Consider the following 12,307-nt stretch of genomic DNA (forward strand, 5'->3'; position numbering starts at 1 on the left):
TGGTTTATAATTATTTTATATCACGCTATGAAAACATTATCCTATTATCTTCCGACTTTCATTCCAGAGCTTCTCAACGGCTGCAGTGCACACTGGTGTGCCATGGATGGGTCACTGGTGTGTGGTGTTATCAATCCCCTGTTATCAGGGTGTCAGTGCAGGCAGGGTGTGAAGTGGTATCTTGTGGTTTTGATTTGCCTTTCCCTGATGATCAATGACGTTGAGCATCTTTTTATGTACTTATTGGCCATTTGCACATCTTCTTTAGAAAAAGTCTATATAAATCTTTGCTCCTATTTTAATTGGGTTATTTGTTTTTTTTGTTCTTGAGTTGTAGCAGCTCTTTATATATTGTGGATATGAAACCCTTCTCAGATATCATGTTTGCGATGATTTTTCCCCATTTTGTAGGTTGTCTTTTCATTTTATTAAGAGTGTCCTCCGATACACAATTTCTTTTGTTGCTTGTGCTTTTGGTATCATATTTAAGAAATCACTACCAAACTCAAGGTTATGAAGGTTTCCCCTTATGTTTTCTCCTGGGAGTTTTATGGTTTTAGCCCTTACATTTAGGTCCTTGACCCATTTATAATTAATTTCTGTATATGGTATGAGGTAGGGGTCTAACTTCATTTTTTTTTTCTTTTGGGATGTGGATATACAGTTTTTCCAACACCATTTGTTGAGGATACTGTTCTTTCCCCAATTAATGTACATGGTACCTTTGTCAAAAATCAGTTGGCCACAGTCTTATGTCTCTTTTTCTATTTATATTTTAGCTTTGAAAATGCATCCTTTGTCTTTTAGTTTTCTGTCTCTTACAATATTGATCAGGCATCCCATATGGAATTTCTTATGGACTCATAATTTGCTCCTAATAATTTGCGCTGGGAACACAATTGGCTTCCTTTTAACTTCCTGATCAACTGATTGATATACCCAAAGTGAACCAACATTGAGACACTTTTAGCCTAGTTTCCCTGTCTGTTGTCTCATTCTTCTCTAACTAGTCTTTTACTCTGCTGCCAGTGTGAAAGTGAAAACGTGAACTTAAAATGCAAATCTGGTCATGCCATTCACGCAAGTCAAGTGGGCTCCCAGTCGTATAAAAAATGCACTTTTAGCTTCTTGACATGTTGATTGAGGTTCTTCATCCTCTTTCCCAAGTTCATTTCTACTGTTCTCTCTCCCACACACCTGTTTCCTCTTTCTAATGCCTTATGCCATTATATCTTCCTGAAATGACTTTTATCAATTCACTTATCAATTATTTATGGAGTCCAGGTAAGTGCTTGGTACCTGGCTAAATTGTGGCATTAGAATGGTGAAAACAATGGACACAACTTCTCCTTTCATGGAACTCAGAGCTAATGAGGAAGACAGTGAAATAGTTAGGCAATTACATTGCAGGGTGTTAGGGGTTGAATTGTGTTCATGTCCTAACTCCAGGTCCTATGAATGTGGCCTTATTTGAAAAGAGAGTTTTTGAAGATGGTGTTAGTTAAGGTGAGGCCAAACTGGATTAGGGTGGGCCCTAATCCATTATGCCTCATGTCCTTTTAAGAAAAGGAAAGAAGATGCAGAGAGCAGAGGGGATTGCTCCATGTGATGACTGCGGCAGAGAATGCCAAGGATTGCCAGCAAGCCACCACCAGAAGCCAGGGGAGAGGAAGTATGGCCCTGCTGCCATCTTGATTTCAGACGTCTAGCCTCCTAAACTGTGAGACAATAGATTTATGTTGTTTTAAGCAACCAGTTTGTGGTACTTGGTTATGGAAGCCCTAGCAAACTAAGACACAGGGTACATAGAGGCAGGTATGGGAGCACAGAGGAGTTTGACCCAGGGAATGCTTTCAAGAGGAAGTGATAACCAAACTGAGACCCAAAGGACGAGTCAGGATTGAGCCTGGCAAAAATGCACCAGAGGCTTTCTTCTTGTCACCTGATGGATTGTTGCTCATCCTTCCAACTGTCTCTCGGGCCTCCATTCCCCCAGGTGGGAGGCAGTTGCCCTTACCCTGTGCACTGTCTCAGTATTTCATAATTGCAGTCCTTTTATGCATGTATTGCACTGATTGGTTTCTGTTTCCATTCTAGACTGTGAGCACCTTGAGGGCAGAGTCCATGCCTTTATTTGTATACAAATACAAATACTGTGCCTGGTGCATAGTGAGTGCCCATAACAGTTCACTTGAATCCCTTCTGTTGCGCTCCGGCCCCTCTTCTGTGCTCTTCACCAAGCACCAATTCTAGCCCTGGCCCCATTCCAAGCCTTTCTTAACCTCCTTCGCCCATCAGGCCTTCCTTGGTTGTTCTACTCTCACTCTCCTCTTCTGATTCTTCTCTCACTTTGTCCCTAAACTCATTGCAGGTTTCACATGGACCCCTCTCTGGTTCCTGTTTTGCTTTTGTCCCTCAAGGGGCTGCAGGGGCAACACCCTTCATTCTGCAAAATAGACTGAAGCAATAGCACCTGTTAAGAGGCTTCTGCTGAAGGAGACGTGTACTTTTCCTAGCATGCCATCACCAAAATTTGGTGTCTGGGGAAAGAAGTTTTCTTATGTGGGAACATAATATATCCCATTTTGTTTCCTTTTTTTACATTGGCTTCCAGGAAGCCCAGATTTAGATTTAATGTTGAAATGTAGCAACTATCTTATATTACATTTCTGGTAGAATTATCTTTTCTTCACCTGGATTCTGATTATGTTTCTGAATAAAAACAAAAAAACTTAGTTGGAAATTGTTTATTTTACATATATGTTCACTGTCAGAATATAATTATGTTAAAAGGAAAATTTAAAGTATCATAAATAAATGTTTTTCCCGGAATTTACTTTTATTTGTGGTTTTATTGCAAGTTACCTCAAATCTTTATTTCAATAATTAAGATATGTTAAGATTCTTATTTTCCCTTTCTTCCTCTCCCTTTCTTATTTTTCTCCATTTTGTTTTTCTTTTTCCAAAACAGGCTGAACTGTTTAGTAAGCCATGCTAAAGTCCATTCACTCAGAAGTCTGTGGTTTACAAAGGAAAGGAGGGGACCAGAAGGGGAGGGAAAGGAAATGGAGAGGAACGGAAGGAAGGGGGTTACTTACCAAGCACTGACAGTTTCAGCAACCTCATTTACAATCTTCTCAAGTAAAATGATTTCTACTTTCTAAAACAGGCAAGAGGGTCAGAGTAGTTAAATGACTTGCCCAAGATCTTATTTCTTCAATTGGAGAAATCCAGTAAACACATACTGTCTCATTATCTCAACTCATCATCATTTTCTAAAATCTCCTGTTCCTCCTCTCTTCCCAATTTTAGATAAGACTGTTATCTGCTTACTCATCCATTCCAGAAGCTTAAGAGTCATCCCAACATTCTTCTCCTTCCCTCTCACCCAAACCTAATTAGTTCACTGCTTCCAGCAGTGCCTGTTTAATAGCTTTACCCTCCTCCCCATTCCTATTGCTGTTTCCAAAGTCTGGGCTCACCTGGCTCTTGTCAGAGTATTTCACTGTCTCCTTGCTAATATTTCTGCTTCAATTTCTCCCACCCCAATCTTTCCCCTCCATGGTTGTTTTGCCTTTGTGAGATTTCTGAATGGCAAATCCGACCCATCACTCCTCTCAAGTAAAAATCCTTTGCCATTTATATCAGGATTTGTGCCTCATTTCTTCAGTAGTATCATGTACCATTAATTCCCCATATGTGCCCTATATACAAGCCATACTGAATTACCTGCAGACTCTTGCATAGGCACACGTTTTCATGTTTCCATGCCTGTTAGTACTGTTTGCTCTACCCAGAATGATTACCTCTTGCATTACGAACTCCTCTTTCAAGACCTAGCTCAAGTTTCTGCCCCTCTATTGTCTTCCCTTCCCCTATCTTCTAAATTATTGATCACAATCTCCTTTTCTACTACTCTACCTTATATAAACTTATATGCACCATTTACCAGACTGTGTTGCAACTATTTGGTTTTATATTTGACTAAATTACTTGACTGTATTTTCTCTGAGTACAAGGATTTTTTCTGTCTCCTCTGTTTTATTCTCTATATCCCTTCTTTATTTATTTATTCCAATTGCTCTGGGCCTAACCTTCGCTAAAATCCCTGGACAGAACACTGATCAGCTTTTGGCCTTGACCAATTCAAATCAGCTGGGGGGAGGGGCTGCATCTGGAAAACATCTCTAGAAGTGGCATTGGGCTGTGCAAATAAATGTTCGGAAATAGGACAATGAAAGTAGTTGGGATGTTAAAACAAGGACATCCTCGTTCACTCACATCAGCGAATTCTCTACCAAAATGTTTGATCTCTGTCCTATAAACATGAATGGAAGCTAAGGGAGAGGATTTTTTCTTGTTCTTTTTGCATTCCTAGTGATTAGCTCTAAGTATTTAAAAAATCATTGAGTGATTTTTTTATTTCCTTAATGTTAAAGGTTTAGGGTAATTATAAAATAGTTCCATAACAAAACAAAATGGACGAAAGGGATTACATCATTGGGTTTACCAGCTGAGCCTGCTCAGTTCTTTATAGGAGCAGGTATGTAGGAAATGCTCTAGTTGCTAACTAACTGGAAGATGGGTTAGAATGGTCTTGCAAATAGATTCTAGAAACAGTTCAATCTTGTACTTTGTTTGCAATTACCTTTAGGATTCCCTATCCTTAAAAGCAGTCACTGGGATTTTGAGAGGGCCACTAAATTACCCTTCCCCTTATGGTTTGTAAATAGGAATCAGATAGGAATTAAAATAGCAACAGATGTGAATAAAATCATCAGCTTTGTTTCAGATAAACCTGGATTGGAGAATGCAGCTTAGATTTAATAGTAAAGTCAGGCTTCCTGCTTAAACTCTCTCTTGTATTTGGCTGATGTGCCCAGGCTTAGAAAATTGTGGGCAACAAGAAGTGGTAAACTCACCGCAGGGACAAACAGCCTTGGGCAGCCTAGGGAGAGAAAATGAGGAAGCCAGATCTGGGCAGTGGCCCTTCACCATATTGCCACAGAATGAAGGAATATAGAACCATGAAGTCAGACTCTCAGAATCTCACCAGAGGGAGGAGGGTCTAGTGAGAGGTAGGAGAGAATAACCCTTAAGCACCCTGAAAGGGTTAAACTTCCTATTTAATGGACCAAAGCAGGAGGGCCTGAAGAAAGAGAGGATGGTTTTTCCCAGCAAGGTTTTTTTTTTGTTTTTTTTTTTTTTTTTTTTTAACAGTGCAGATCAACCTCTTACACACAGAGTCCTGAGACCTCAGAAATCTTGGACCAGGGATTTCCCCTTTTCATGTTCAGGAGTCTGTAACCCCTAAGTAAAAAATGGTATGATTTTATTTGCTTTCCTTTACTTAACATTTATTACTTCATGATGATGATGGATAGATCAATAAATGCTCCTGACACTAATGGCATATGTGTTAATATCATCAAAGCTTACTGATAAAGGCACCTTCAACTTGACATCTCCGTGTGAGTGCTCAAATGGGAGGAATAAGCACCTGTGAGTTACAGTGGCTTATAAAGAACATTTCCCCTTCAATTTAGAAAAGGTGCTGGACCATGTCATTTCAACCCAGGTAAATCTGTAATTACACATCTTGATGAGAGTCAAGATCAGTGACCTGAATGCATCTAAAGCTTATGCTGTGAGTCCAGAGGGGTTTGTGCCACCCCATGCCTAATTCTGCAGTTTTGGACCTTTCTCACACCCCTTCAAGCCATTGGAGTTGATGATCCAGATGATGCCTCCATTGGAACTAACCTAAAAAAAGATGCTTTGCTGGGCTGTGACCTGTATTTTGTTAATCCACAGTTAGATTTATTTAGTTCAGGCTTAATTTATTTCAGGTCTCTGGGTTTGCATTCTTTTTCACTGCTAAGTGTGCTCCCCAAAGTCATAATGTGTTTTAATTTGATGTGTTTGGTAAATTATATAACGGCAAGAAAGAAAAGAATTAAAGAAAAAGTCATGATAAGGAGGCACTGGTGTAAAATGAATAGATTATATTTTTACATAGTGGATCTAATTTTCTGGATGAGTTGAGATAGTCTTCCTGGAAGGAACATTGTTTACTGATTCTCAGGGCAGACAGTGACCTAGCAATGGCCAAGTGCCTCTGAGGCCAGCGCTTCTCAAACTTAAATGTGCACACGAGTCACCTGATTCTGAGATGGGCCTAAGATTCTGCATTTCTAACAAGAGGCAAGGACCCAAGTGACCAAATCAAAACACTGGCTCCCCAGCTCATCACAATTAATTTTATTCCACAGCATGTTTAAGGGAATGTTATTCTAGGGAAGATGTTTGGGATTAAAATAATTAAAAAAAAACTGCAAAGTATGCACATTTATGTATCTCTTCTTTTCATTAAATATATATCTGTTTGGCAAAAAAAAGTTAGACTCTTTTGTACAAAAACAAAGCAAAAAAAAAAAAAAACCAAAACAAAACTAACACAAAACCCCGAACGCTTGCAAATCGGTAACACTTGTGGTAATTGCAAGGATGTAAACTTGGGTGTCTGGCAGCTCTTCTACCCTGTGGGACCTGTGCTGTAACAGGACCCCAAGGAGCAAGCAACACCCAACCCTTGGACATCAACAGCCTGTCCTGGAGGCATCATTTAGGTTTAGTATATTAGAGATGGAGCATGACTACTGATTTCACCATTTGTGCTTTCAGCTAAGGGACGGGAGGGAAGGAAAAGGAGGCAGGTCTGGGCCTGAGGCAGGGAGAGGAAGCCCAAGACTAGCTAGCGAGGAGGCAAGGCCGGCCACGGTCATGGTGTAGACGTCAGTGAGCATGGAGCCTGCGGACTGTGTGTCTGGGGGGCTGATGCTGGTGAGGACTACGATGAGGTGACTGCCATTCTTGGGACAAAGGAGGCACAGGGCAAAGGTGAGGAGGGAGAAGGGAGGAGGGAGGGGATTAGAAAGCCGATCTCAATTCAAATGGAATTGGTTGTGTGGACTGACACTGGAGGGAAGGGGAAGGAGGAGGTGGTGTTTGGTCTTCTCATCAGGTGGCCAGGCCATTTCATCTGGAGACAGACCCTGGAGCACTCCTCGGTGTCTGGCGGGCAAGCTGTGGGGCAGTCTGGTGCTGCTGGCTTTCAACCTCCAGAAGAGAGGACATCCCTGCTAGGGTTTAGCAGGGAAGGGCCCTTTGGTGGTGGATTTTGCTCTTTTCTCGCAAGTGCACTGCAGCAATGAGAAGTGACCTAAAGCAATGGAGTCTAGAAACAAGTATCAGTGGGGTGAGCAAGGCGCCAGGGAGGGGCAGAAAAATGCCGAGGCTAGAGGTGAGGCCAGAGAAAGTGTGGACCCACAGCTTCCCTTTACCAAGAGGATTCCAAGGCATAAGAGTACGTTCATTCTTCTCTCCTGGGTGAGCTAGATGTTCCAGTTTGGGAAGGGGTGCTTCTGGGCCCAGCCACTTCAGTTACAGTCATAGACGAAGTCATAGTTGCTGGGCTCCTTGGGGATTGGGGGAGGCGCATCGGGGATCTGAATGTTTTCCAGGTCCAGGAGACGGAGCTTGATTTCCATGCTGAGCAGGGTGTCTAAGTCATTTCGTGTCAGTTCACTCATCATGTCTTTCCCCAGCAGCGCATTCAGCCCATCTGTCCAGATGCAGTACTGTGGGAAAAGATATGACGATGCTAATTACAACGACAATGACAATTACAGCAAAAATAGCTAATACTGCATGCTCATCGTGTGCTAGGCTCTGTGCAAAGTGCTTTGCATACATTGTCATTTCCTAGTCACGATAACTCTATAAAGTTGACACTTTGGTTATCACCTCTGCTTTACAGATGAGAGAACGAAGGCACAGAGAAGTTAAGTAACTTGGTAGTAAGTGGCCTGGATGGAATTTAAACCCAGGCTACCTGACTCCTGTGCCTCAGCTCTTCTGTGCAGTAGGGGGCTTTGAGTTCTCCATGATTGTGCTAACATAATTTATAAGGTTCTTCTGGACACTTAGCCCCTGGATATATCTCTAACATCTCACCATTGAGTCTATGATTTGAATGTATTGGTGGGATATATCTCAACACTCCTGACTCAATTTCATGTCATGCTTGTTTCTTTCCTGACTACATTCTGGTCTAGTAGCTAATCTCTGCTTGTCCTATCTGATTCCTAGCATGCAAGAAGACAGCCCAGTTGCATCCTGAAGCCAATGGTAGCTCAGCCTTTGCAATTCTCAGGAAAAGAGACTGGGGAATAGGCTTTTGCTGCCCAATATCTGACAGCCGAAATGACTAAAATTATTGGGTAATCTTCACGGGAGGTGGTTGGCTGCCTGTCTGGGGACTTCTTCGGCCTGGGTTGCCAGTTCCCAGGGTTTCTCTGTTTCAGGTCTCTGGAGTCTGGGCCCTGATGGTATCACCTCTTTTGGAAAGTACTCAACACAGAGTTTGACTCTTCTTCTCTCATAAACCTAATCACAACCTTTGCCTCTCCAGTGGACTAAGAAGTCCTTGAAGGTAGGGACTGTGCCGTGTTTATCTGAAGCCCTGTCTGACTTGTCAGCTTCCCTCTCAGACACCCATGTACTGCCCTGACCTGGTAACAGAGCATGGTACCTGGTGAAAGAGCTACCCCAGGAAACTACCTGCAACTGGATGTTGTGCTCACCCTGTTAGGATGTCGCTTATCCTATAAAGGACCTCTAGGATATCAACTGCGCTGTTCTTCGTGTCTGACTGGTCTTCCTTCTGGTATGAGTTTTAGATTTCCTCCATCTACCACCTCCATCAGGTCAGATTACAATTCTAGACCCTACTTAGCCTGTCTTTTGCACTGTGGTTACCTGGACTGTGCTCCAGAATATGGAGATGTCAATACAAAAATGCTAAGAGATTGGAAGCACTATATAAATCTTAAGTCATAGCAATGTGATGGAAATCTACCCTCATGCACGTTGGTGACACTGCTTTTCAAGTTGAGGAGATGCAAAACAGGTAGTATTATGAGATCCATGTCTTGGTCATATAGCACTGCACAGCAGGGCTTGGGTTCTACCCAGGCTGTGTGATCTCAGCTGAACTGTTTAACCCATTTGTGTTAACCTATCTGGATTATCTGTGTTTAACCTGACTAAATTATGTACCCCAATTTAGACATGTTCTTAATCTTAATCTGTAATCCATGGGTGTGAAACCATTATAAATAGGATCTTTTGAAGATGTTGTTTTTGGTTAAGGTGTGGCTGAACCGAATGAGATTAGGCCTTCATCTGGATTACCGGAGGCCTTTATAAGCAACAGAAATTCAGACATAGTCAGAGAAAGCCACAGGGAGGAGCTAGAAGTTGGAAATCAGCAGGAACCCAGGAGAGAAAGGAGAGGACCAGCCACAGGGGCCATCCAGAAGAGAAAGGAGAGGACATTGCTATGTGACAGAAAAGCCAAGCAACCCCAGTACCAGAATGCTACCAACCCTGGGAGGAAGCAAACCTTCTAGCCTCTGAAATCATGGGACAGTAAATTCCCATTGTATGGTATTTGTCATAGCAGCCTGGCAGACTAAGACACCCTCTCATCATCTGTTTAGTGTTAAAGGAATTCAGAAGTATTAGTGTCCTCTGGAATATCTTAGCCAAACTCTGAACACATCTAAACATCCACTTCCTCATAAATAACCTTAATGAAAATAGATACTTGGTCCTACCTTGGGGATTCCAGTCTTATAGATCTTGGGTCAGAAAACGTCATTTAAAAAACTTCCTAGATAATTCTAATGCACATCATGGTATGGGAACCACAGAACTCTTTCAGTTCTGACAGTGTTTCACTGTAAATCCCTAAACGTTGGGAATACTGTTCTTTGACACAGCCCTTCTAGCCTTGGTTGAGCTTCCTACTACAGATTAATTTAACAAACAAGAATATTTTCATGGTGCTTTTCTTTTGAGAAGCAGCAGGTATTTTATAAGACGCACATCAACCAATAAACAAAACCCTGGAGTACTGAACTGGAATCGGAGGATCAGTCTAAACTCATGTTGTGTTTTATCTTTTTAAAAAAAACAACTCCTAGCTCTGCCCACAAAATGACCTGAATGTAATGAACAATCAAGTCATAATAAGCACACTTAGGACCCCAGATTATGGTCACTAAATACCATTTCTTACAGTAATCAAGGTTCCACAGAGAAAAGGTGGGAAATAGGTAAAATGCACTTGAAACGGCCTGTTATACCAGAAGATGAGAAAGCTACCAAAGATGCTGTGGTCAGGTCAACAGGAAAGGGTTCCTTCCCTCTTGTAGCAGAGAGGAAAATTTGGACACTAATAGTGATAGTTTCTGCAACAGATTAAAACACAAATGTGTTGCAATTCATGACTTCAAAGTGATGACTCAACCCACCCCACCTTTCCAATCTTCATGGTCTCCTTTGGGAGATTATTACTTTGAAAATTGGTAAAGGGAATCAAGGGTTTATCTTGCCTTGATAAGATCACTTTATATATGATGTAACTTTCAAGTAACCAAATGGTTGATGAGGCAAGATTCTCTTCATGGAAGCACCCCTCTAATAAATGAAGAAGGAATGAAAGAATTAGGACATCACCATTTTGCCACCTCTAATAAATGGAAGGATCTAGACAGTAATTATTAATGGCTGCTAACACCCCCCAAAGAGAGACAACCAGACACTATGGATGTACATAACACCACTGCTGCTAAAAAATTGAATCTGTATCTGATCAAGCTTCTGAGTACCAATTTATAGAAAATATAGGGGACAAAGGAATAAGGTATGGTGGACAGAATAATGCAACTGCCTCTTCCCCCACTTAGATGTCTAAATCTTCTCAGGAAACTGTGACTGTGTTAGGTTACATGACAAAGGAGAATTAAAGTGGCAGATCAAATTAAGGTTGTTAATCAATTGGTGTTAACATAGGGAGATTACCCTGGATTATCAGGGTGGGTCCAAAGTGATCACAAGGGTTCTTAAAAGTGGAAGAGGGAGGTAGAAAAGGAGTCAGTGTCAGAGAAGTGAGAGGCAGAGGAGATGTGAATACATATGAGGAGGCTGGAGTGATGCTGTGTGAGAAGGACTCCGCTGGCTTTGAAGACAGAAGAGGCTATGAGTGAAGGAATCAGGACAGCCTCTAGAAGCCCGTAAAGACAAAGAAATGTATTTTCTCCTAGAGCCTCCAGAAGGGAATGCAGGCTTGCAGGTACCTTGATTTCAGCCCAGTGAGACCCAAGTCAGACTTGTAATCTCCAAGACTGTAAGATAATATATTTGTATTGATTTAAGCCACTAAATCTGTGGTAATTCCTTACAGCAGCATCAGTAAACTAATACTCAGATTTGTGATCAGCAAAATCCAGACTATGGGCACTGCTACAAGACAAATAACCTGGTTTCTGCAATAAATAAATTACATGGAATGGCAGTGCTTGGGTGTGCCTGTAAGATAGCAAGAGGAAAAAAGAGGAACCTATAAATTAAAAGAAATTTAAGAAACCTATGAACTAATTGCAACACATGGATCTTATTTGGATTCTGACTTGAACAACAACAACAAAAAAATAGAAAAATAAAAAGGAAAAAAACACAAAAACAAGTGGGACAACTGGAGAAATTTGAAAACTGACTGCCTATGGTGATATTAAAACATTATTAATATTTTAGGTGTGATAATGGATTTGTAGTTATATTTCAAAGTAGAATCTTTATTATTTAGAGATGCATACAGGAATATTCTCAGGTAAAATGGATGATATCCAGGAGTTGCCACAGAATAACTGATGGTAGTGGCTGGATATGTGGGGAAGAGTAAGTGGGGTACAAATGAGACAAGATGGGCCTTGAGTTGATCATGGGTGAAGCTGGGCTGTCGGGATGCTGAGATTCAGCTCCTGCTCCATTTCTTCCTGGCTACACATGGAAAGAATTCCTGGAGAGGGACTGCCAGGGTTTAAATCCCAGCTCTAGCACTTAATAGTTGTATGATCTTGGGCAAGTTCTTAACCTGTCTGTATCTCATTTCCCTCGTTTATAAAATGGGGATAATGCTTGTTTCCCTTCGGGTTATATACAGATTAAGTGAGGTGATGTCCAAAAGGCATTTAATGGTGCCTGGCACAGAGGAAGCCAGGTTCGTTTTAATAATTATTATTATCCAGACTATTGTTGAAGTCTTCAGTTTTGGGAGGCCTCTCCTTCCTCCTCTGACAAATGATGCTATCTGTGATGGAGCCTTCTATTTTATGGCATGATTATGAAAACAAAATGATATGAAAATGGGCTAAAGAAATTAAATGTTCATAAGTATAAG

General features: G+C 41.3%; 1 protein-coding gene across 5 annotated transcripts in view; it reads right to left on the reverse strand.

Moving 5' to 3' along the window:
• Positions 1-6,246: 6,246 nt before the first annotated feature.
• The window catches only part of ELMO1 (engulfment and cell motility 1), a 548,078-nt gene continuing 542,017 nt past the window's right edge, over positions 6,247-12,307 (reverse strand). For all 5 annotated transcript variants that reach the window (XM_037837090.1, XM_037837088.1, XM_037837089.1 and 2 more), the window contains one exon: positions 6,247-7,640. In XM_037837090.1, coding sequence (XP_037693018.1) covers positions 7,440-7,640 — 201 coding nt within the window. In that variant the 3' untranslated portion in view covers positions 6,247-7,439. The remainder of the gene's footprint in view (positions 7,641-12,307) is intronic.

Source organism: Choloepus didactylus, chromosome 5 (genome assembly GCF_015220235.1).
Source record: "Choloepus didactylus isolate mChoDid1 chromosome 5, mChoDid1.pri, whole genome shotgun sequence".
In the NCBI taxonomy this organism is placed as follows: domain Eukaryota; kingdom Metazoa; phylum Chordata; class Mammalia; order Pilosa; family Megalonychidae; genus Choloepus; species Choloepus didactylus.